At 40.1% G+C, this 26,474-nt stretch overlaps 1 protein-coding gene across 2 annotated transcripts in view; it reads right to left on the reverse strand.

Annotated features, from left to right (window-relative positions):
* Nucleotides 1-26,474, reverse strand: part of MYH9 (myosin heavy chain 9) — a 68,860-nt gene that overhangs the window by 6,243 nt on the left and 36,143 nt on the right. For both annotated transcript variants that reach the window (XM_052668233.1, XM_052668234.1), the window contains exons 7-32: nt 25,937-26,000; nt 25,286-25,384; nt 24,293-24,436; nt 22,041-22,136; nt 20,881-20,999; nt 19,765-19,917; nt 17,798-17,971; nt 16,728-16,901; nt 16,031-16,145; nt 13,460-13,653; nt 12,998-13,119; nt 12,571-12,640; nt 11,461-11,621; nt 10,589-10,697; nt 9,470-9,601; nt 8,674-8,880; nt 8,016-8,153; nt 7,387-7,510; nt 6,397-6,568; nt 5,632-5,844; nt 5,060-5,204; nt 4,336-4,542; nt 3,447-3,551; nt 2,048-2,200; nt 1,452-1,700; nt 753-965 (exon numbers count right to left, since the gene is read on the reverse strand). In XM_052668233.1, the coding sequence (XP_052524193.1) occupies nt 753-965; nt 1,452-1,700; nt 2,048-2,200; nt 3,447-3,551; nt 4,336-4,542; nt 5,060-5,204; nt 5,632-5,844; nt 6,397-6,568; nt 7,387-7,510; nt 8,016-8,153; nt 8,674-8,880; nt 9,470-9,601; nt 10,589-10,697; nt 11,461-11,621; nt 12,571-12,640; nt 12,998-13,119; nt 13,460-13,653; nt 16,031-16,145; nt 16,728-16,901; nt 17,798-17,971; nt 19,765-19,917; nt 20,881-20,999; nt 22,041-22,136; nt 24,293-24,436; nt 25,286-25,384; nt 25,937-26,000 (3,852 nt within the window). The remainder of the gene's footprint in view (nt 1-752; nt 966-1,451; nt 1,701-2,047; nt 2,201-3,446; nt 3,552-4,335; nt 4,543-5,059; nt 5,205-5,631; nt 5,845-6,396; nt 6,569-7,386; nt 7,511-8,015; nt 8,154-8,673; nt 8,881-9,469; nt 9,602-10,588; nt 10,698-11,460; nt 11,622-12,570; nt 12,641-12,997; nt 13,120-13,459; nt 13,654-16,030; nt 16,146-16,727; nt 16,902-17,797; nt 17,972-19,764; nt 19,918-20,880; nt 21,000-22,040; nt 22,137-24,292; nt 24,437-25,285; nt 25,385-25,936; nt 26,001-26,474) is intronic.

The following is a 26,474-nucleotide window of genomic DNA, read 5'->3' on the forward strand; positions in this document are numbered from 1 at the left end:
CTACAGCACAGTACCACACACAGGGTTTTCTCAAAGAGGAAACCCAGTTTCACCTATCCTAAGAACAAAAAAGCCCGAGAGCAGCTACTCAAGACAAGACTCAAGGACTCTGTATTTGTTCCTTATATTAATGCAGGGATATTCCTGCGAGCCAGCTGCTCACATAGCTGCAAGCTGCCACGTGGATTATGATTACTAAGGTTGGAAGAGACTTCCAAGACCATCAAGTCCAACTATCCACCTACCGCCAATATCTCTCCACTAAGCCAGGTCCCTTAGTACCACATCTAAATGTTTCCTGAACACCTGCAGGGACAGTGACTCCGCCACCTCACTGGGCAGCCCATTGCAGTGCCTAACCACTCTTTCTGAGAATAAATTTTTCCTGGTAACCAACCTGAACCTCCCTCAGTGCAACTTGAGTCCATTCCTTCTACTCCTATCACTAGCTATTGTGAGAGGTCGACCTTCACTTTGCCAGAGCCTCTAAATCATCTCACATCACACCTTCTCCATCACAATACAAGTCTCAGTTTACCATCACGTCATCTGAGTCATTTCCAGGCTCTTCCTACTCAACTTTCCTGCTCACTAATGTAATACAAATGTTAACATTCACGAATCCTCAAAAGCGTTCAGTTCTCTCTACTACAATTCTTCATGTTCACACTAGCATCAGTATTTTGCAGCATTAAACTAACAATATTGTCTTTGTGACATTTCCTGTGCAGATACCTTAGCTCCATACTTACGCTTTTCCCAACATCGTCCTTTGAACTCATCAGGTCTTCCATCTCTGTGCGGAACTGCTTATTGACTCGTTCCAGCTCAGCCTTCTGTTCTATGGCTTCTTCAAGGGCTCTGGCCAGGGAAAGGGCCTTTGTCTCCTTCTCACGGGCTTCAGCTTCAGCACGGTCCCTCTCTTCTGCGTATTTGGCAGAGATGTTCTTCTCCTCTGCCAAGAGCTACAGGAGCACAGAATTTTGAGAAATCACTAAACCATTTTTAACAAGGTAAACATGCACCTTTTCTGTTACTGCCTTCTAAGTAGCATTCTGCCATGGACAGAAAGAATCAAGAAAAACTGTCTTCAGAAAATGCATACCATCCCATCTTCAATAATGTGCTGACCCCACGGTGAATAAACCTGATTCCCTAGGCATCTAACATATCAGTTCCAACAGCTCCTCATAAACTGCAGCCAACATTTACAACTTGAAGTTGTTGTCAATATAAATGTAAGCCCTTTGGGAAAAGGCACATCTCTAAACTTCTTGTGTATGAAACAAAACAAGTTTCCCTCTATGACAGCTTCTCTCTCCACTTTATATGCTATACCTCAGTTCAGAAAAAAACATACATTCTCCAAACAGCACTGTTTAGATACTCTTGGAGGCAAACCTGCCAAGTCAGATGCACCTACACTGAATGGATTGAGACTGAAGTCATACCTGATCAAACTTCTTTTGCTTCTTCTCTAGGTTGGAAACTGTCTGGCGCTGATGATCGAGGTCCACAGCGATGTCATCCAGCTCTTGCTGCAGGCGGGTCTTTGTTTTTTCCAGCTTATCATATGCAGCTATCTTTTCCTCATAACGCTGAGTTAAGCTCTCCAAGTCCTTTTGCAGCTTCTTCTTGGCTTCTTCTGCTATCTCAAGGCAGCCCAGACCATCATCCATCTTCTTCCTGGCCTCTACTGCCTGAAGGACAGAAAAGACTGCACGTGAACCTCACCACACACAGCACAACACAGTATGTGGTTTACTGACACCAGATGAGCTGAGGAAATAAGTCTGTTGAGCTCTGAAGGAATCATCTACAACCACTAACACTGCATCAATGATTCCAAAGGAATTCCTGGGTAGAAATCTACAGTTTGTATGATCGTTATCAGAGACTCACTCAAGTAAGCAGGATCACCCTTGTCCATCAAAGGTTCTCTCATTAGATGCCTGCACTGCGTTTGCATTTTACTGCCTTCAAGTCAGACTTGCGCTTTGCACTTTCTCTCTTTTCAAGTGTTTGGTTTACGGAAGGTAGACTGTACCTGTTGCTGAAGAACAGAGATCTGCTTCTCTAGGTTTCTCTTTGCCTCCTCTTCTTCTTCCAGTTGCTCTTTCAAAGAATTCTTTTCATCCTCTGTTTGCTTCAGTTTGGTGCTGAAGCTCAGCTTTAGGCGAGTCTCCTCCTGCAGCAGCTCCTACAATACAAGTACCAAGAGGAACTCAGCACATCTCCTAGGATTTAAAGGCTCACCATCCTCAGTCATTCTCTCCAGCAGGAATACTTTTGAAGTTTAGTTTAATTATGCTAGTCATTTCACAGATCAAACAATTGAACATAGAATTTCAGTAACTATCTTCTAGTGAGTCTGTATAGGAACAAAATACTGACAAAGGTCCTATTCTCTGTACACTCTCATCATTAAAGTAAACTTCTTTGCCACATAAGTACTGCCTTCCTGCACACAGCTACCCACAGTCCTTACTGGAGTCCTCTGAGTAGCACAAACAGCATTAAAAAGCTTTCCCACATGGCCATACTCTGCTACACAACTTTCTCATACTTAAGTATCACAGAAATGGACAACAGGATAAAGAGATTTACCATGGTTAACAACAAGTTAACTCTCAGCAGAATTCAAAGACAGCAGTCATTTACCAAGTTGGGGCACCAACAACATCTACTAACTTCTGCTGCCAGTACTTAAGATGAATGACTTGTAGAAACCAATCTTCAAACTAGTGTGTAACTTTTGAATTGTGCATTACCTTTGGGACTGTATTTTAAAAGAGTCCTAAGATAGAACACCAGTGCCCATTCAAAGTTACTTAATATCTAAGGCTTGGTGCACTCTTCCTTTCCCTCCCAGTCTTCTGCATGGTACTCCATAGCTTTGCCAAAAGATCCACATTCTAGTGATAGTAAACAATTTTATTTTGTTCAATCCCAGAATGTAAGATTATGCATGAATTTTCTTGGAAAAAATACTCAGATATTTGAATCTATTTCTTCCCCATTATCCAATGGGAAATAATTTTTTTCTCTTTAACTTTATGGATTTACTAGAAATCATGCACAGGGAAATTAAAAAAGACATCAAACACAAGAATCTAGCATTGCAGCTCAGAACTAGCAACAAAGAACTCCCAAGAAGAAAGGTCATGGAGGAAGACTTCTAAGACATGGAAAGCATGGAAAGACTTCTAAGCATGTTGCATACACTGAAGAAGCAGAAGGAAGATAAAGTGCTTGTTTCTGTAGAAAAGCTCTCAATACCATGCAGCACAGCCCCTCAGCAACACAGACAGAGCCACTTCTGAAGTGTTGTGTAGTCAGTTCTTAACAGCAGTCCAGATTGTTTTCTCACTTTATTTGAGATCATTTGTGACAGTGGATGTAAGATATACAGATGATACGGATGCCTTGGCTTCCAAAGCTCTTACCTGAGTATCCTGAAGCTGTGACTCCAGAGCAGAGAAGTCCTTTGCTAATTTGATTGATTTGCTGTCAGATTGGTTCAAAAGGCCTGTGACATTGTCCAGCTCAACCTGAAGGAGAGATGAGAGTATCACTTATTAAGTGCATCAGCAAGAACAAAGCCACGAACAGCTGCAAGACCCAAAAATGAAAAACAAGGCACTTCTCAGAAGTAAGGCATGTGTATCATCTCTTGGGAGAAGAAACGTGTCAGATGAAATAGAGATGAAATAAGAAGAACCCAAAAGAGGCTCTATTGCAACATCCTTTATGTCTTCATCACATATGATTTGCTTCAGGACTGGATGAAGATACTCCAAATTACATTTTCAGACTCCAGAAGAGTACACATATGCCAGCAGTGCTAAACATCTAATGATAGCCCACCAAAAAAGACAATGCTTGGTGTGAACCAAAGATTTTCTCGTTTATCTTGAAGAGAGTTGGAGAAAATCCTGAATTTCAACATCTCCCTTTAGTCAATCCTCTTCACCATCAACCACACTACAAACTATCAAGATACATTCTTCCAAATCAGCAGACTGTGCCAGTCCAGGCTCACAAGTAGCTGAAATGTCACAGAACAGTACAGTACAAACTGCTGCACACTGAAGGGAAGCATCTTCTCAAGGCTGCTCATTAATGACATCAGTCCTAATGGCCTGAACCAATAATGAGATAAGGAGTTTGCTGAGTCTTGGGAAGCAAACCATGCCTGTGCTTTTTTGTAGGAACTTTATCCCCTGGAGGAACGAGAGATTTTCAATTTAACCATAGGAAGGTACCACCCTATAACCTTCTTTTCTCTCTATTCCTTGGCTACAACAGAAGATAAGGAAAACCCATGCCACTTACCTGCAACTTGTTCACCCTCTCAGCCAATTCTGTCTTCACCCTTTCACCTTCTGTAAATTTCACCTGCAGTTCCTGGAGCTGAGCATCTACTTTTTTCCTCTTGTGCTCTGCATCCCCTTTGCCTTGCAGAAGTACCTTTACTTCATTGGACAGTTCAGCCCTTTCACTTTCCAGAGCTTGTTTTGCTTTTTCAAGGTTTGCTTTCACCTGGAGGGGAGGAAAAAAATAGCAACATACCTCAGACAGAAGATACAGCAGAATGCATCCAGTGAGTGATTTCGCTTTTTTTTCCTCCAAATTATTCCAACAAACTAACGTTGCATGTTTAACAGCTAAATCTTAGACTGCTTACTCAGAAAAAAAGCAACGTGAATGCCTGATAAGCAGGAGACAATTAAACAATCAGAGCAGACAACAATAAAGGAGATAGTCTTGCACCATCAGATTTCCAAATTAAAGGCTCAGCAAATGCTAGCAGTGAAAAAGAACTACACAATATTTTGGCTATTCAGTATAAGATGCCTGATGGGAATAAATGACTGAGTGCAACTACTTAAAACAACTGTAATATGCTTCATAGTGCAAAGTGATCTACCAGGGAACGAAGAGCATGTGCATCAGAAACCTAGTGTTATGTATTAAAACACTGCCATAGAGCAGCTATCACTACAGTCACTTCAAGAGAGGCTGACTGCTTTGGTCTTGCATTCCCTGTTCCACATACCCGTTTGGTTTGTTCTAACTGCTCTGCCAATTCTTCAATGGCTTGTGAATGTTTCTGCCTCATCTCTTGGATCTGAGCCTCATGTGTCTTCGCCTCATCCTCAAGGGTCTTCTTCAAAACCGTTACTTCTTGTTCTCTCTTTGACCTGCAAAATTTACAGCCTTTAGTTAGATGCCAAGGAGAGAATCAAACAGATGTGCATATCCACAAACAGCATCTCTAATGCAGAAAAACACCAAGGTTTGTTTAGCTCTACATGCTACAAATACACTTTTCAAAGTTAACACTTATCTTTGAACCCTTCTTAACTACAAGCTCACAACGTTGTTTTCAGCTAAGAATCAAATCAGAAAGCATGAATGTTTGGGCTGTCACCACCACTAAGGTTACAGAACAAACTAACTTTCTTACATCAGATAAGGGAATGCAATCTTGACTACAGCTTGCACACTGCCTCCTTCTGTAGCCATCAGACTGCTAACCAGCATGCTCTGATGAAGACTTGCATTTATTTTAACAAAGAAGTCAAAACCAAAACCAGACTATACGATACAGCTACATGTTGGAGTTACCTGAGCTCCTGCTGAGCAGCTGTAGAATCTAAAGTGTCTTCTAGCTCTGTTTTCAGTGCTTCCAGCTCTTCTCCCAGGTCTCGTTTCTGTTTTTCGGCTTTGTTCCTTGAAGCTCTCTCTGACTCCAGGTCTTCCTGCAGCTCAGTGATCTGGGACTCGAGTTCCCTGATCTTTTTCAGGGCTATGTTCTTCTGAGCTGCCTCCTCTTCCACCCTGTGTTTAACATAGAGATCTGGTCAGAGCCAGATTTAAAGCATACAGAAATGAAAACCACCTGTCCTACAAGAATAATCCAGAAAAAAAGCTGGTATAGATCATCTCTACATGATTACTTTCAAATTTTGATCCATAGATCACCCACAAAATTCTAAGTTCTAACTCTCAATACTTCAGAGAGCACAATTACTTACCTTAAAGAAGGAGACAGAGAAAGACTGACAACAGAAGCAGAACAGAAGCAGAAGAAAAAGCACCATTTTACAATGGAAGTTGGACACTTCACTGAACAGACAAACATAGCAACTACCACAGAGAGACAGTGCCCTGCCACTATTTTTTAACATCCTCTGAAATCCTACAGCAAAACTTGTTGCAGGGATAGTCTAGGTCTGTACAGAGAATGTGGCAGAGAGTAACAGCCAAAGAACTCTGATGCTAAGGATATGAATCCTACCAGTTCACAGACTGAAATACATAGATTCCAAAGAGACACACGACTAGAAGAAATACTTCCTAACGTGGCAGTGCCGTGGGTCAGATTCTCACCTAGCTAAGGCTGCCTGCAGCTCCTCTTCCTTCTTGGACAGCTGTATTTTGAGTTCTGCAATCTGAGCCTGCAGCTCAGCAATCTGGTCATGCAGATCACTGGAGTCTCCTTCAAGCTTTCGACGAGTCTTTTCCAATTCTTGCCTCTGCTTTTCTTCACGTCGAAGACGTTCTAATGGAGATAAGGACAAAGTAAGTTGCACAATGACACAAAGTCATTCAAAGAACGTTGTGCAAGGCAGAGAAGATAAAGCTATTCAGGCAATAATATCTTTCCTGGTAATACAACTGTAAAAACTAGCTGGAGTGCATTATTATGTCAGGATAATGCAGACGGCTCGCATATTTTGCACTTAAAAGATACACGTGCAATTTTCCTCTCCCTCATTTTCCATTTAAACCTCCTTCCCCACTTCATTGTAAAAAAACAATAAACAACAAGCACAATGCTAGTCTCTCCCAACACCCACACCACACGGCACTCATTAAGTGATGCTGAACACAGGGACTGCTCTCCTTTTACTGCAACTAAATAGGCTATCTCCTGCTGTGTTGACCTGGTTAGCCCCATGATAAAGTGCATCGAGCTTCAACTCTGAAGAACTTGCACATACAGAGCATCAAAACCCACACTAACCCTGACAAACTGATGCTGCTGGAAGTAGAAAGGTGGAGACCCTTCCACAGTAGGAGAGGAAAGAAAACCAGCTTCTCTTCTCCATTGGGCTGCTGCTTTGGAGAGAACTTTTATTTAGATCACGGGCTCAGCTGACAAGGCACATAACCTTCACCCAGCCACTGAACAGCTCTGTCAAACCAATCAATAGCATACACACTATAGACTAATTTTTAACCCTTCAAAAACCAGATTGAGAATCAAGCTTTAGAAATGAAATTGAAATTCCCCAGCTTTAAACAAGAAACCACCCAAAACTGAACAAACAATTTGTCTGCAGGATCTGCTTTTTAAAATATACAAAAAAATGTCACCTTCCAGGTCTGTAATCATGGCCTCATGCTTGTTCTTGAGTTTGGCTAAACTCTTTGATTTCTCCTCTTCCTCTGTTAGGTTTGTTGTAAATTCAGACATTCTGTCTTCCAACAGTTTCTTTTCCTGCAGAATTGAGAAGTTATTGTCAAGGCAGCTGCTGAAATTAAAGGAAAATTTTCAGAGTTGACTGTACTTAAAGATGTCCATGTCATTGGTGCCTACTACTGCAACAAGGAAACATGGAAGGAAACAAACCCACTCAGGATTACAGATAATACTCCAATAAACAGTGGCCTACAGATTTGTATCTGACAACCCTTTCAAAGCCAAAAGGGAAGCCTGTTTGTGAAGTAACTTGATACTGGCCGGCATAACAAAGTACCAGAAAAGATTTGCTTACCTACTGTTAGTTAGTCAAGGCTAACTTGACTAACTGTATTTAAATATACAACACTGGTCTGTAAAAAAAAAATACAGACAGGCACCTAATATCATAAATAAATTCAGGTTAGAGCTGCTTATCACCAGACTGAATTAATTCGTAAGCTTCCCATAGAAAGGGAGCTCGTAGCTCCAAGGGAGTCACTGGAAAGTCTTTAGACTGCAGAGGAAACTGCAGGAGTCTTACCTTGGCCAATTTGAGATTCTGATCTTCCAGAACTATCACATCTTCTTCTAGTTTCTTCAATTTGGCCTCTGTGGTCACTTTTTCCAGCTGCAACTTCTGCCTTGCGCTTTCCTCTTCTTCAAGCTGCTCCTCTAGTTCCTTCACAACACAAACACAAAAGCAAGGAACTTGTCAGTGCTGCTTACTGCCCAATATAACCAGTACAATAGCCAAGTTCTAATTTTAATGTTTCTTTTTTTTTTTTTTAACCCTTACTACAAGGTAATATTAGCACTTCCCAGAATTGACTTCTCTGTCTTGACTTGATACAACATACTGCACTTTAGTAAATAAAATTTATAGCAGAAGAAAACAATACTATTTTGCAAACAATACTACTGTTCTCAAAACACCTGGTTCAAGCAAAAACTTGTCCAGCTATTTGACAAGTAGCCATAACCTTCACCTTCAAGAATGGAATAACACATTCCAAATGACTGTTTCAATGCCCGAGGCATCAGAATTGTCCTGCCCCATTATTTCCATGCTTAGATTTTTCAATCTTTTCTTTTATTGTTATTCTCACTCTGATTTCCTCCAAAATATAAGACAAATCAAACCACTCTGACTCCTATTATCCTGCTTACTGATACCAGAGATGGCATTCCTAATGCATTACCTGAATGTTCTGCTGCATTTTCTTCTTCTCAGCCTGCAGATGTTGACACCGTTCCTCTTCTTCCTCCACCCTTGCTTCCAAGTCATGACATATTTCCTCCAGCTCTTGCTTCTTGGCTGTCAGGCGGGCTCTTATCTCCTCAGCTTCAGCACAGAGTTCAGCTTCTGCTTGCAATTGTTCTTGCAGCTGCATCTTCTCTGCCATTAGCTTCATAGTACACAAAGCAGAAACAATAGTAAGACATACTCCAATTTACCAAAGCACTAAGTAATTTATATTAACTGAAGGTATATATGCCAATGTTCCAGTTATAACAACTTCAGCTGTCTCCTGCTATGAGTTAAAGATTAAATTTCAAAATGCAGTTTTTAAGTGCTTGATTCCCTTCACAAACCATTCACATTAGCCCTAACAAATTTCTAGAGATTATAACCATTTGAAATAAGGAGATTGTTTAATTTTCCCCTACAAAAGTAATGCTAGTAAGTATCATCCCTGCAGAAAAACAAACCTGCTGCCACCTTCTGTGTTCCAAACAAAAAGAATTCCATTAAGGCTGAATTCAACCAGCTTGCTATAATACTCAGCCAAAAGAGACTTTACACACAATGGCTGTAACAAGGCAATAGTTATTCACTAGGAACTGAGCTGGGGAGAAGAGCAAGCAAAGCCCAACAAGGTAGAGCAAAGTCACATATTTCAGCCAGCAGGAATCCTGCAGCTTATGCATCAGACCACTAAAGCAAAGGAGCAGCTCTTAGGGCAGTGGACAGAATGAGTTTTACACACAACTCACCTGGGCCTGGAATGTCTCCATCTCACTCAGTCTATTTTCTGCAGCTAGCTGCTTCTCCTTAACCTTTATTAGTTCTTCTTCCTTGGCCATCATCTCTTCTTCCTGTCTGCTTACTTGCAACAGGGGCTTCACCTAAAAAGGAAACCAAGGGAATGGGATGTATTTAATAAACATTAAGAACATGACAAAATGCTCTTGTACATGATGAGCATCCAATAAAACAATGTTTTTTCTAAGTATCATATATGAAGGACTGACCAATTGCTTTGTTATGAACCATGGGAGAATTAGAGAGGACTGGATACAATCTATTTTGCCACTAACCCTCTGCTTGCCTGACTAACCAATGTTTCCTTCAGGATGGAATAATTCAGGAGAGTAATATGTAAAAAATTCAAGACTCTCAAGGGGTAAGCAGTAATAACAGTAAAATAGATTTGCCATCCAGTGGGGCAAATTACAGTTTGTGGGCAGTCGATGTAAACAAAACACCACCACCACTCATCTCTGTGCTTCCCCAGCAAAAATCCTTAGAAATCTTCATAGGAAGAAGAAGAATACTTTCAACTCTGACTTTGCTGCAAAGTCTCCACAGTTGAAGAGTAAAAAATCCCGTGAGTTCAGGAAAAAGATTGTTTCTTCATGTGCTCACTGTCTTTATAAAGATAAAATATGTACAAGTTTAACAGTAGAATCAGACTTCAGTGTTTTCATTTTGCTTTCATGGTTCTGGAGAAAGAGATGATAAACCTCTCTCCATGTTAACAACTTTTGTCTAGCTAAATTGCCTAGCCATGTAGTAAGTGACTCTTTGAAGTGACATGCTACCAAAGCAAGCAATCCTCTTCTATGCATAAAACATTAAATGATGACTTCTGCTTTTCCACATTACTTGCACATAGCCTTGCACTTCTTTTTTATGCAGGAATACTGCAGATATAAAATATGTTACAATATTCATTATCAAAATGAATCAGGGTGCAGTTATAAGCAAGCTCAGCTAGAAAGGAAGTGGTTTTTTTTGTTGTCGTTTTGTTTTTTTGCTGTAGTTCAACCTGAGAAGCTTAAATCACAACGACAAACTCTCACCAAAACTTGTATAAAGGGAAAAAATATTACCTTGGTGAACAACCTCCACCACTGCCAGTTCCGCAGCTTCAAATAAGCAGCACAGTTCCTCTGGAGCACCTTCATGGCTGTCAGCTGCTGCTGGCGCTTGGCAAAAGCTCTACAAAGTAAATGGAGATCAGACAACAAAGGAACCCACAGTAGGAACCTCTTAACCAAGGCCACTCTTGGAGAACTATAGATTATATTTTTACAAGGTTTCCTCCTCAAAAAAAAAAAAAAAAAAAAAAAAAAAAAAAAAAAAAAAAGGCAGAACAAAATTTGCAGTGAAATTCCACCAGCTTTTTTAAGCCTTTTTCTGCTCAGGTAAGACTGGTTATCTTTTCCTTTACTCAATTTCCTCTGTATTTCCCTAGCACCTCCTAATCTTAGAAGCCTCATTCTCACTTCCCACGAGGAGATACGAAACAGAGGTGTTTTGTACCTGACAGATACTATTCTTGTTTTTAGATCTGTACCATTTGCAGTCCTACCTAACAGTTTCAGAGAAATCCCTGTGCTAAGACCTTTGAAATATCACATTCGTAACATGCAGCACTTTCACAAAAAAAGAAAACAACAAAAACCCCAAACCTAAAAGTTGCCTCCTATATTGCTGTGTAGTGTTCCTATGGAAGGAAATAGTCTTTACTGCTCTGTATGTAGGACAGCAGCATATATGTTTTCTTGCACGTGCAAGCACTCAAGTATTACAGAGATTGAACAACTCTAAAACAATTATCAGCTGTTGTATACAGTGAACAAGTCATGGTCCTTCTGACAAAAAATAATTTGTAATCAGCTTTTTTTTCGGAAGAGAAACTTGCACCTGAAGAATAGAAACACATATGTTTATAATGTAATTTATAAAACCTGATCCTTACTTTCTGGCCAGGTAGCCTCTGCAGCATGCTTGGAAGCCAATAATGACATCTGTGATTTTCAGATCTCTCTCTTCTTCAAGATGAGCAAGGACTCCAGCTCTGAAAAACACTTTACTCTGTCCAATTCGGTAAAGGTTAGAATCCAGCTCCAATGCTTTAATCTATAATGAGAGAAAGAGAAGAATACATTCATTGCAAAGATTGCTTCATGTCACAATGCAGATTATATGACTCTCACAGCTATAAGATACCCCTTTTCTCCCACAATAACCCGGTCAGGTCAGCCAACACTGCTAACTCCTGCAAAAGCCCTGTCTCAATCAGAAGATTTGGAGCTCAGCCAAGCATGGTATGAAACAGAAGCAATATAAGACAGAAAACATGTTAGAAGGCCATTATTTAATATAACACCACATCTAGTACCCAAAGCTACAAGGATGCTGCAAGGAATATGTTTTTCTTTCTAAAAGTCCTCTTCCTTTCCTAAGAAGAATACATCTGTTGATTCTTCATATTTCATTTTCCCCAGTACTAGTCTGAAAGGCACCCCAACCAACTTTCCCTTCCTTTAAAGGATTTGTGGCCGATACCTTACACCAGTCCAGAGGAAAAAGCTATATTCCTCTGAGACAGAATAAACAGCAATCCCTTAAATTCAGCTCAGTGTCCCCTAGTCATCAAGCTAACAAGCCAAAACTTTCCCTCTGAAGCAGGCATTTCTGCAGAAATTAGAGTTCTCATTGAAAGTGTTTGCCATCAGCAGGCATTTACAAAATGTTTGTTGGAGCTTGTACTTCAAGTATGTAACCAAAGATAACAATGCTTCTTAACATTTTGATTCAGTGAATGCTGTTGGCATCTAAAAGTGCAGACGTGTTGAAACAGAAGGATTTGCCCATGATTATTGAACCTCATGTAAGTCAAGAGCCTCCAACAGCGAAGGCAAGACAGTTTTCTGCACCCTCCTTCTCTCAGACAAACATGTTTGTCTTTTGAATTTCTATCTGCGTGAAGAAGATATAATTAATATGCTTACAGAATACACAACCCCAGCTTCCTCACCACATCCATAATGTTTATTCTATTCAAAGAGTTTATGGAATGTCTTACCATCAGCACACAGGCTTGTTTTCCATCCATAAATCCTTTGGGAATTGCATTTGGAGTTAAGATCTCATATCTGAAGAGCAGAATGCATTGGATTAATTACAGAGTTATATATGAAAACAAAAAATGCTAGTTCCTACTACATTTAGACTTCAACAGCTTATGGTTTTCTTACAAAAAAAGCCTGCACCTGTAGACAAAAGAACATGAAGTAGCAGACTTGCATAGGGTCCTTTACTCCTTACCATAGCTCCATGCTTAGTACAGAAAAAGACAAAGGTACTTTTGGGAGGCTTTGTGTAGGGGAATAACAAGAGATGGTGCTGCTGCTTTTCAAAACAGCATTGATTTAGTTGTAACAAAATACTTCAGTTTTCACACTTCCATCTTTGTCAGTAAAGACTAATTCAGATTATTTTCTAGTCTTTACCTTTGCCTGAATTCCTGGAATACAACTCTGTTGGGGAAGCCTTGACGACAAATACGGATTCCCTCCAGCACTCCGTTGCAGCGAAGTTGATCAAGGACCAAGTGGGGGTCGAGCTTTCCAGCCTGGTAAGGAAAAAAAACATTGGCTTAGTATCATTAAGCTTGTACAAAAAGAGGCTGAACACCTTGCCTCCTCCCCTGTTTTGTAAAGCAGCTGGTTCTCTTTTTTTTCTTGTTATGAGAAATTGAAAGCTTTTTTGCCACCTTAGAAATAACGGCAACGATCAGTCTCCCGAATTCTGGAAAGAGTACCCTTATTTAAGATAACTGTAAAGAGAGACCTTGAATAAACAGGACCACTACAAAATCTGTTGCAAAAACTGGGAAGATATAACAACCCAGTCATGCCCTGCCAAGGAAGTCCATCTATGACTGCATGGGCAGTAGTTACAACCTCCTTTACCTTTTTCTCGTGGTTGGGGATAATGCAACGGACGAAGTTGGGGTTGGTGTTTCTCAGGGTGGCCATCAGTTTAGCCAGTTGTTCTTTGTAAAGCTGTCCCACTGTTCGGAACATACCCTTCCTGGTTTTAAAGGCTCCTGGCAACGCTGTTTCTGACATGCCAGCTACCTGATCCAGCCCAACAATACGATCAACTAGAGAAAGCACAAGAAAGGGTATTAAAATTCAGCCACAACCAAAGGAAATACTGGTCTGTACAAGGAACATCTGGGTAGAACAGGATAAATGAGAGGAGCTGCAGGATCCTTTTTGCTTCATCTCTACACAGATGTCGACTCCTGTACAGAATTTGTGCAGGGATAGGAGCAGGAAGGAAAAAAAAAGCAACAGCTCACTACAGGAAGTTTGAGTGATGGAATCAAACTTACTCCCAGACATAGCCTACTGATGCTCTGGAGGGCAGATCTGGAAGAGCATTCTAGAAGTGTGTTTCAGATGCTTCCACTTGCTTAGGTTAATGAAAAACAACAAACCAAGAGTTCTAGCTGCTAGCCCACACCAGTCAACTATTCGTTACCTCTGACTCAGAAGGGGCTGCAGTTAGAGAAAAAGCCCAGCTTGACTCTTCAGCCAGAAGCAGAATTGCCATGTTTGGTGATCAGAAAAGCCATGTCTACTCGTTAACTGAACAAACATGGTTAAAGGCTTGATAAACACCAACACCACTGCTTGAGTTATTTTGCAGAACAAGCATTCTATGACTTACAGACATGAACAACACCACTAGGAGAAAGCCAGAACTCCCTGCCCCAACAGCTTCTCCACTATGCCACAATGACATCCAAGTACTAACGAAGCCATCATTTTAATGGGTGAATTCCAAGATTGTTTTTTTCAATAGAAGCCAGTTAGATCTGAGAGTAGCATCAGTCAGAAGAAACTAAAGCATTCCTTTTTCCCATTGTTCTATCATGTAGAGATAAATATTCACACTCACAACCACTATAGATCCCCACACTCTAAGGTACTTTTTCTCAAGGGCTTCAATCTACTATCTCACTACTATCCTCAGTGATTGCTTGATGCCTACACTCAGGCTCCCTGTCTTAACTTCTAAAAATATATAACTTGTGCTCAACTGGCTAGATTAAAAAAATCAAGAGTCAAGAGAAATCCCCACAAGTGAAGAAAGCAGAAAGGACAGACACTGTCATTTACAGTTAATATTAGTTTATAACTGCTCACTTCTAGAGCAGCCATTAGAATAGGGTCAAAGCTGTCTTATCAGAAAGAAAAGAAGGTTATGTGACTAGATGACACCATAGGGAAATCCAAAGAAAAGTGTCCCAGATTCTGTTTGGAACAATCCTCTTAAAAACTTGAGCCCTGCAATCTACATCAAGATGGCAAAAAAGGACAGTCACTTGCAACAGAAGCTCCAGAGAACAACAGATGAGATCTGATCAGCCGTGGTTCAGTCAACATTCTAACTCCAAAAGGCATGTGTCAGCCTCACACAGCAGAGGCCTTACTGGGTACTACTTGCTGATGGATATTTTTCACATAGTACCAATTCCTTTTCCAAACTTAACTTTCTTTTTTGTGATCTGCAGCTGAAATCAAACCGCGGCATTAGAATCAGCATTAAACTGAATTTCAGTTTTAACACAGTCTTAGAAAAGTCCTTCTTCCAAGTTTTGGACTGAAATATAGCCTTACTAGTTCTACATTCAAACATTTGACAGGGATTTGCTTTTAGCTGTTCCTATGAAAGTCTTGCAATAGCACCTTTAGCACCTGAATGTGTCCATATTTGCCTTGTCTCCACTCACAAGCATTTTTATTAGTATTATTATTTTTTTTTAAGTCCGTGAGGAGCTACTAGCACAAAGCAAAGGAAATGAACAAGAGAGACAAGCAGGTATGACAAAGGGACAAAGAGAAGTTAATGGAAGCATTTCTTGCATGGCTCTAGGATGCATTACACACATGACACAACAGCTGGATTTCTCAGTCACCTGGTTCTAGATGAAGAATAGGAAAGTGTTGATAGAAATAGGCTCTCTGAACGTTCTGCATCTCTGCAACAGACAGAGACGTCAAAGAAAACCCATGACAGAAAGTGACAGCAACAGTAAGACTCAAAAGCAGATAAACTCAGAGGAGATAGAGTAAAATACTGAACAACACTGCAGAAAAAATATGCTATTGCAGGATGGAAAACCTAGATTCAGCCTCAGATCTTGCATTTGAGTGTTGCAGCTAAGCAAGCTGCCAGGACGCATTGGTGTGTTCATATTTTAATCTGGCATTCTCAACTTAGAACAATAATTGCAGAATATGCAGCAAGCTTAAGTAAGTCAATGCACATGAGCCTTTCTTTTGTGTTACAGTGAATTTTAAATGCAATACCAGGGTCTAAGCAAAGGAGGTACTGGATAATATTCATCTTGGTGGTTTAGTCCCCAGGGAAAAAAGGAACACAGGTCATAACAGATTTTTGATGAACCAACAAATTTTTCCCTGTAAAACAGGAAGAGAAAATACATGAAATTACATTTAACTACATACCATCTTTCCACAACTCAGACACAAACTTATCCGACGACTGATGGAGAAGAGTAGCAATGTTATCATTCAGTGGATCCATGTTCTTCATCAGCCACTCATCTGCTTTATAATCCACCTGGAGAAGAAAAACACGTCAAGAAACTCCAGAGCATTTTCTGCAGCACAAGATCCAGCAAGATTCTGCAAAGTCTAGAAAAGCAGCACCAAGGTTTGCATAATCAACAACAGACAACCTAATTAGTCTTGAATGTGTCATCTAAGCAAGCATACCTACAAACACCAAACCTTAAAAAAAGCTGAATGCTCTGTTTTATCGGGAATGGATTTGCAATGCTAGTATGCATCAGCCTGAGTGTGAAGCAAAAAACTGCTGCACCACCATTATTGATGATGAAAACTTGATGCAAGGTTTCTGAAAAGTATCTCCAATCCCATTAAGTCACAGAGAACAAATTTAAGTTGGTGTCAATTTGACATGTCCTCAACTATACGTAGATAATTTGCAGGTTAATCTCTTTCATGGAAATCTCCTGCCCCGTAATGTCTACAGCAATGAAATGGCTTTGTGAAGTCTCCCACCAATTTCCTATGTCTTCCAAAACACAGTCCCTCTGTAGCTACTTCTAAAAAACAGTAGTTACCCAGTGGAAAATAAGGCAGACATTCTTTTAATGCAGTTTAGCTATTAATTCTATACCTTGCCAGCATAATGTATGATACAGAAGTCAGCTTTGTCTTTCAGCTGTTTCGGCTTCTGAAATTTGGGGTGGGTGCCTTGTTCTTGTACAACTTTTTCCACAAAGCTTTTGTCTGTTGCTTTTGGGAACCAGCACTCTTCATCCAGCAGGGCCAGTATACCAGGGGGGCCAGCCTTAAAAGAAGGAAACATCCAAACACCATTAAGTACATGACTGTATCAGTAATTACAACCCTTGGACAGCTAGGAAAAAAGGATATCTAACCATGATCCCTATCACATTCATCCGTCCTGTGGTATCAGTTCAACTGCTGCCACAGTAATAGAAATCATTAATAATCTCTCAAGATCCTCTTCTGAAATCATAGAATGGCCTGGGTTGAAAAGGACCACAATGATCACCTAGTTTCAACCCCCTGCTATGTGCAGGGTCACCAACCACCAGACCAGGCTGCCCAGAGCCACATCCAGCTTGGCCTTGAATGCCTCCAGGGATGGGGCATCCACAGCCTCTGAGCATTTTTAATTGAAGGCCTCTTTCATGACACTTATACAGGGTGTTTTAAGTGAAAAGATCTATTTTTTTTTTTTAATAAAAGGACTAAGGACTACAGAAGACCAGAGCAGCAAATTGCAGGAACTAGTTCTTACTATTGGAAATCTACTGCGAAACGCATGAATTTCCAAGTTTTGCTAGTGCAGGGTGAAAGCAACAGAGATTCACAGCCTCTCTTCACGCTTGTAGGCAAAAAAGGAAGTTCACACTATTTATCTGAAATTGCACTTCTGCACCTGGCACCATGCAGTTCTACACAAAGATAATTTTCTGATAAAAAAAAATGGGCAACAAGGTGATCTGTTTGCATGCAACACTTCCTACAGAACCGATACTAACGATTTTATTGACAGACTTTCAAACCAAGAGAAAACTGTTCATTTCTGCTTCTTATCAAAGCACAGTGACAGTAGAGAATTACAAAAGCCAGCTGTATACAGGGAGACAAGCTTTTTATGACACAGTCAGTGCAGCCATTTCTTGTTGTTCAAGAACAGGAGAATAGGCTTCTTACCGGCTTCTCTATGAGGTCAATGCAGGGCTGCAGGTCCAGGCCAAAGTCAATGAAATTCCACTCTATGCCCTCCCTCTGGTACTCCTCTTGCTCCAGAATGAACATGGTGTGGTTAAAGAGCTGCTGCAACTTCTCATTTGTGTAATTAATACACAACTGCTCAAAGGAGTTCAGCTAATGAAGAAAAGGGTAGAAAGACATTTGAACAGTTGCTTTTGAAGGCACGTCTACTATTCTGCTAGCACTAAACATCACATTTATAGTTATAGCTCAGCAACTCTAAGCTCTGTTCTTGTCTAACTTCTAACCCTTTTGCTTATGAACCGCATTTCCTGTCACATGCTACTGAAACACTGCATCAGTCCCAAGGGAAATTCACACGCTGCTCCTCAGAACTTGCAGAAGAATGTTTTGTCATAAACAGAGAAGAATTACTGTAGCCACTTAACCCAGGAACAGAAAAACCTCCGGTTTTCTCACAAATTCAGAGCTGGCAAGCCCTCTTCATAGGAAGGGAAGCAATGGAGGTCTGCAGGCAGATTACTGAAAACATGTGTACTGGGAAGTCCTTCTAAAATCCTCTTTGATGTATAAAATCAGAACAAGAAAACTGAGCAAAATTTCTTCATTGTGCCCTGATTTCTTCAAACTGTACGGATAAGGTTAAAAACCAAGGATGCATTTTCATGTTAAACCATACTTAATTTAATGCAGCTGCTGGACAGAGTGGTTCTGTTCTACTTCCTCCATGTTCCAGTAATTCCTAACCACGCATTTCCACTCTCCTCACATTTTTATGAGATGTAGCAACCATTAAACTAAAAGTACAGTTAGATAAACAACACGATCAGAGAGAAACAAAGCAATCTTCCTGTGGCTTAGTTCTCTATTTCATTATTAAATGGACCAAGCAACTTTGCAGCTGCACAGAAGCTAGATTCAGAAAAACACAAGTTTATAGGAGTTGCCTGGCTTGTTACTTGGCTGCCATGGGAATAGCAGCATAGTTCTTTCCAGGTGTCAGCCTGTGGCTATTTAAGACTAAACATAATGCAAAGCCACATTCTGGAAGTCTAGTTTCATGGACATTATGATTTAGCCCAACAGTTAACTGTTACCTATAGAGGGAGCTCCCACTTTCCCTTTCCCGTCTCCTTTAGCTTTCCTTCAGCTGCTTCTTTCCCTTATTTATCTTGCATCAGTTTTTGTGCTTAGATTCCCCTTCACAGACTGACTCAATTATATGCCACCCTAAGAAAAACAGTATCTGCAGTCCTGGAAAATTAGACAGTACAAGAGGGTGTAGCCAGGAACAGCAGAAGGGGAAAGGTGAAAGTTTACTCCTTTTCTTCATCAACGAACTGTCACATCAGTTTAGATGTGAAACCAGACTCTGAACCCTGATTTTCACGCTTCTCACAGAACACAGGATATATTAGGATATGTTGAACCTGATTTGGTTTCCCCTTCCTTTGTCTTTTCAAAAGTCTTTGTCAAAACTAAGCAGCAGGAAGACTTTCTAACAATTCTTAATGACGCTAATAAGTTTCAGTGGTTCATACTTTTAATGCTTTGGGATAAACTCAGGGGACAAAATTTTAACTCCACTTGACATTTCAAAGACTAGCAAACTCTTGCATGCTGAATTATAGAGAATCACAAGCATCAGAACGATAAAATTAAAATAATTGTGATGCACATAACAAAAAGGATGTAGCACCAGAATAGAAAGCAATGAGATAACAATATTTGCAGTCCATACAAACTAAGAATTATGAACTACTCGCACACATTATTAAGTAACCTGACAGCTCAAATCAGCAGGGACCTCAAATAAAAGCAGAACATACACACGATTTCCAAAGCTGCTCTATTTTATTCCAGCTTTGAAACTATTTCCTTCAACACATTTCCTACCTTGCCCCATGGTAAACTGTGCTGATTGCAGGGACCTGACATCTCCTTACCTCGAAAATCTCAAAACCAGCAATGTCAAGGATTCCAATGAAGGATGCTCCCTGTCGCTTGGTCTTATCCAGCGCCTTGTTGATGCGCATAACCAGCCACCGGAACATCCGTTCATAAGTGGCTTTAGCCAGAGCCTCAATGGCAAAGTCAGCCTATGCACAAAGACAAACACCAGGAGTTGCATTATGACAGTGATATTCCATAAGCAGGAGCAAAGAATATTTTAATAAATTAGCATGTCAAAGCCAACTTTTAGGACCGTGCCTACCTGAGAAACCATAGCCTAATATTCAAGAAAAAATAAACAAAATCAAGTCCCTTCCAAAGTAACGTAGCATGTTCACATGTATCCAAAGAAAAGCATTAAAATTACTTTGTAATTTAGAATTTGTGAAAATCATTGTTTTCCCCTCAGTGCCATCACCCTACCCATGATTAACACAAAAATAAAATATAAAGAGTAGGAAATTAAATGTCAAAACTGAAAGACAGTCAGTGAATATTTCTAGATCTCACTTTCCCTTCCCAATCCTTCTCATGTTATGGGGCATGTTTATTTTCACTGAGAGTAATGATGTGTTTATGAAAAGGCCACGCAGAGAGTAAGCACAGTGGCTTTATTTAGGAAGCCATTAGCTTCTAATTCAGGTTTCATTTAAGAACACATTCAGCACAGCATGATTCAAGACTATTAAGAAACATACAAGCAGTTTCAGAGGTGAGATACAAATTCTTCCACCCAAGCAGCTGGCCTACTCAGAAATGGTGCTTTCTATGTTATAGCAACTTGAAAATGTCATCCTTGCATAGAGCACTGAAGAAACTTACTCCCCTGAGACAGCCAGTCACTAAAATTAGGAGAGTTGTGCTCTCATTTTTTCCTCATATGAGAAGAAGTGCTACAGGGGCAGGGGTGACTTCTATTTTTATACAGATCAAGAGAGCTAATACTAGAAGGAACACAGATGCCATATTATTCAAGCTGTAGTTGCTTGAATAACACTGCAGCCATGAAGATGGCCATTAAACGCTAAAGAAAATTTTAATAGATTTGTTAGCTTTGTGACAGCAAAATGAAAGAATGAAGTACTCATTCATTTGTACAGAATGCCTACCTGTTCTTTGGTCTGAGCTTTCTGGACATAATCTCGCCCAACTTTGATGCGAGGAGTCAGAATACCTCTGGTGAAGTCTGTCACATTGATACCCAGAAGATGAGACACTTTCTGAGCAGCTTAGGAAGGAAAAAAGAAACAAAGATAACAATATGTTGGGTTTTTTTTCTGGTTTTCTTAAAGAAAATAAGAGAAAGAAAACGTTCCTGCAACTGCATTCTCAGGACAGTAACAACCGCTCTCAGAAAACCATAAAATGAAGAGCAGGTTAATGAAACAAAGAAACCCTCCCAAAAAACTCTAAAAAGCCCTACTAGAGGTTACAGAGTTTCTTTAAAAGTCACAGGAGTGTATTTGACACAATACTCTCCCATACCAGTAAGACGTAACAGGGAATCCCCATAGAGTTCACATTTACCATCACATTAAAGATACCACCAGTGACAAACTTCTTAATCAAACTCATTGTACTTCCTTCTACTAAGTGGTTTTTGGGACAACCCTTTTTATTTCAAATTAAAAAGCCAAAAACTCAAATGGTTACTCTTCCTTCCCAAGGTGCCCCTTAAAGCACATTTTATACCCTAACAGCCAAAAGCAAAAACACTTAAAGAGCATTTAGCCACCTCTGACATTTCTGCAGTAATTCTACAACACAACTTTAAGATGCCTTCCAATATGCAGACTTCTATTATGTGAAAGATGATGCTACTTACACATGCAATAATAGGCAACTGAAAGGTGTCTAAATATGAAATTTGTAAATATTCCTTAATCAGGTATGTAAGAAGTAATCATTCTTAGCCTGATTAAAACAGACACACACTATGTGTTCCAGTAGAGTAAGCCTTTTCATCTGGTCACTGTTATGTGTACTTTCTGCCTGGTTCTTTAACAATAACAGTGCCACATTCTTGCCCATGAGTGGCTGCAAATCCACATTTGGCAAGACAAAGCATTTCTTTTTATGTTTATATGAAGGGGCATGACATCTCCTTTGGTAGTAAGTCACTTGATAGAAAAATAGGATGGCAGCATTCCCTATACACTGTAATTGATTTTCCTACTTGCAAGAACTTCCTGTAGGCTTTTTTTTTCCTGTAATTTTCTACAGGGAATTTTTTTAAGGGGTGGAGGGGTAGGGACAGGAGGTTGGTTACCTGTGTTGTCTGGCATAGAGGCTTGGTCTGTGTTGCGCTCCTTCTTGAAGACTATGTTGCCAAGCTGAAGAACACCTGAGATAACCTTCAGAAGACCTTTTGAAATAACAACAGCTCAGTGTCAGACATCAGCAAAAGCCCCAGTATGACCCAGTTAACCATGGCATGGAAAGTAAGAAGCTCTTCCCAACAGCGAAAAATCATTCTGGAATTTGGCAAAAAATCCCACCACAGATAAGTAATTCCTCTATATGACTCCCATCCAGGACATGGGGCTTTCCCTGCTTCTCCAGTGCAAGACTAGGCAGCCTGGAAATATACCCATGCTTAACATCACTACAGTAAAGTTGGAGACAAGATCCAGAGTCACATCTCAACCTATAACATCTACATGTTTGCTCTTGATAACCAAAATTCACTTTTTTCTCAACAAGTACTGTTAAAAAAATGAAAAATACAGTTTTTAAGAGTGGAAATCAATTAAGAGAAAGAAGTTTCTGCTCCTTTAACTTCATATAGCTTTCAGCTCCCTGACCAAGATCTGTAGACCATACAGACAAACTACAATATAGGGAGGGCGACAGGATGTGGGCAAAAGGGCCTGTGCCATAACTAATCACATGCTGAATCACCTCAACCATTATTAAATTATATATTTGTACTTTTGAACAGTGCAAATGCAGCATCAGACATCAGGACAGGGATAAAAAATTTCAGTGCCACAGCATCGAGCCAATTTTCACTACATGCCTATCAAAGCTCATTGCATAACAGCTTCTTGTTGCCTTGAAAAAATTGGTAGTCCCTCATAAAAATGGTTTTATGCCAAATATCTTTTTCATCTCCTAATTTTTTACCTACTACAGAAACGGCTGCTTTTTGATAGCAGAACAAACAAAGGCTCCACAGATTCTGCATCAGCACTAACAGAAGAGAATCATATATGCTCCTAGTGGCATGTTTTGAAATCCAGTGTTTTGACAGCTGAACCTGGAGTCCTGGCACTCGGACGTACAGCTTGTTTTGATGTTGTCTCATACATGGAGAAAGTTAGCATTTAGATTATACATCAAAACTAAGTAATCTTACTGCCCAGCCAGCTACTCTATCTATTCTTATTTTAAGCCTAAAGGAACTTCATACCTTGAATGGCAAGAGCAAAATACTACAGTTATCTTTGCTATAGTGGTTGGAACCAACTGCTCATCTATGTGACAGCAAAGACATGCCCTAGAGCATACATTAAAAACAAAACAAACAAACAAAAAGAGTCACAAATCAAATAACAACAAAACGAATACAGTAGGACAACTTAGCAATAAATTAGGCTGCCAATTATTTAATTATATTTAGGCAAACATGTCTTCACCTCTATAGCAGTTTTTCTTAGATGATTTAGGATATAGTATTAAACTGTGGATAACAAAAGCATGGATTTATAGCTGACTGCACAGTGAAGAGCAACAGCTAAGGCACAAGCACATATTCCAGCCACAAGAGCTACAGCCTCCAGCAGAGGAAGAAGTGACCTCATAAAAAAAAAAAAAACACAGATGCTTGCTACAGTGTAGGGAAAAAAAGTTGTAGTTTTGTAAGACCTTATACATCTACAAACTGAAATTTGGCAGACCACTGGTTCCCAGCCAGTAAGGCAGATTATAAATGAGAGCACAGAAAAAGTGAGTAAATATTGTTGCACTTTGTGATGGCTTCATAAATTCTAGGGAACTGTGCTCCCAGAATCAGACAATATTAATTTCTGATCAGCAGTTCAGTGTTAAGCTGGAAAGAAAGGCACCATAAGCAGGCCATTTTCAAAGCACTAATCCAGCCAGTACTAGATTAGATACTTAAAAGCCATTGCTTAGGGGGCAGGGGAGCATACAAGCCTTGCATTACACAAGAGAATGAGGGAAATCTTGTATCTTGGATGTGTTACTCATAAACCAGATACACAGCTCTCAGTCTGGGATCAAAACCAGCAAAAAAGATGAACGTTTTCATTGGCAGTTTGACTTCTAAGACTGAATGAACTGAAACTATGCTTGTATATCTTGAGGTTGGTTACTCCAAAGCTACTAAGCTCACCACCTGCACTCTGCTCACTCTGGGTTTGAGCTGGGGCCGAAGAAACAAAGTAACAACAAAAAAATACCAAAAAATGAAAACAAACCAAAAACAGAAGTCTACAGAGATGTGCTCTATTTCCTCCTTGATTTTCTTGCATTTCAAGCTCTCCAGAGGACTCCTACCTATTTGTTCCTCATCTGGAATGCCCATGATCCTCATAGCTTCCATGGTCTCCTGAAACATATCTTTGTCTTGCTGACCCGGGATCGTGACATGCCCATTGGAAAGGAAGCGGTATTTGTTGTAAGGCTCCAGAAGTAGATCAGCTTAAGAAAAAAAAAGGAGAAAGAAGTTATCGTGATGTTATTTTAATAGACAATCTACCACTGAGAGCAAACTCTCACCTGCATATACTAGCAGGTGCTGGATGAATCTGAGATTAAGATCAGTTTTACTACCAGATGAAAGTTTAATATATTTTCGATTAAAAATGGAGTTGTTCTGCCTTATTTCTTTCTATTCCTTCCTTTGGAATACTTCGCTAAAGAAGTGCCAATCATCATTATACCCTAAGTCTATAAAAAGCAGGGGTTAACTTTGAAGTAAATTTGCCTTCAACTTCAGATGCCTTATTTGTTTCAAGTCACACGAAGGTTAGTAAATAGCTTCTGTAATAGTAGCAACTATGAGAAAAGTTGTCTCTTCCTGTTATTCCTCCAGATCAATTTGCGGCTCTCACACAACATGCATTCCAACATTAGTTGAGGCTTCAAAGGTAGGTGTGCTAGCATCCTAAAGCTGCATAGGTACCAGACGCTTTGCTCCATTCACCCAAACGCTGAGCACATCACAGTGGGATCACTGCCGCATAAGACAGACTTACATCATACAAGACTAGACTAAACACAGGACAGTGATTTAGATAAGGAAGGGTGTAGATTCATTTCTGGCAAGGAGACAAGTGCAGGAAGGAACCAGAGAAGCAAGTTTTCAGGAACTGAGAAGTGCAGGGGGAGGGCAGAGGGACGAATGTGTATGCAGAAGTGGAGAAGGGGCGGCCATATCTAAGAGGCAGAGACAAGAAACTATGAAAGAATAGGTGCAAGTGCAGAAAGAGTTTGGACCCTTTTGCAGTGACAAGAGAACTCCATACCTACAACAAAAATCAAACTTACTCTTCAAATGTTCTCCTGCCCCAGACAGCAGGTAGTAGAAGATGTGAAAGGTTCTCTCCTCTTTGGCTTGACGAATTGCACGTGACTTCTCCAGTAGATCTTCTGAGAGTTAAGGCATATGGCAGAACATACACATTATTTCCTCTTTTATCACAAGAGAAAACCTAGCAGTACTTGATCTTCTCCCCATGCCAGCTAACAGAAGTATTGATTTCGCAATTGTTATCAGCCAACAAGCCACTGGGTTCTGATCTCAGTTCTGTCAGCCTTTGAATGATGGCAATGACAAGAGAATCTTTACTGGTAAACAGAGAAATAGCAGCCATTCATCTGCATTCACCTGACACAGAGGTAAAAGTGGCTCATGAAATTCCAAAGCTATTTATCTTATAGCAGTTTATGTTGCCATCTCAGCTTCCTATGTTTAGAACTCATAAATTCACAAGAGATATCCACTGCGGTCACCAAACCACAAAATACACTACAGCTACAACAGTAATCTTGCTAGCAAAATTTAAGTGCCTCCCAACACATTCTCAACTTCACAAACAAAGGTAAGGTGGGATAAGCTTACTAAGCATTACTACTGCTTACTTCAACTTTACTGTACTTAGCTACTACTGTAACTTTAAGTGGTTACAAAAAGGATACAGGTCTCTATATTGGCACCAACAATGTAACCGTTGACATCAAAGTTGATTCTGATGAACTTGCCCTGAAAGGAAGTTATTGGCAAAAAGGTTAGTATTCAACCTGTCCACTAATTGCAATAAGCAGCAAATGCTAACCTTGTCTTTTTAATGTAGGAAAGGAAATTCAGAACAGGTCAGGTTTTATGCAAAACATAAGATCAGCCAATAGGCAAAGTCTATTGATCACAACAACGATTTAATGAGCAAGACACCAAACACCTTTAAGTAAGAATGGGCAGCCTACAATTCAACTTAATTATGTTTCAACCCAGATTTCCCACAATTACTGCATTTTCAGTTTTCTGTGCTGTACGGTTCAAACGGCTCCGCTTCTCTCAGTGCCTGGCATCAACCATTTCCATTCAGCTTCAGCTCTGGCTCCTCAGTCTGCCTCAGACACTTGCCGATCTCTCCAGAGCAAGTAAAATAAGGATTGCTATTTGCTCTCCAGGATAAAACTGACTGTAATAAACTTAGGATAAAAATCGGTGCAAACA

This window comes from Tympanuchus pallidicinctus, unplaced genomic scaffold, assembly GCF_026119805.1.
Source record: "Tympanuchus pallidicinctus isolate F22 unplaced genomic scaffold, pur_lepc_1.0 scaffold8, whole genome shotgun sequence".
Classification (NCBI taxonomy): Eukaryota; Metazoa; Chordata; class Aves; order Galliformes; family Phasianidae; genus Tympanuchus; species Tympanuchus pallidicinctus.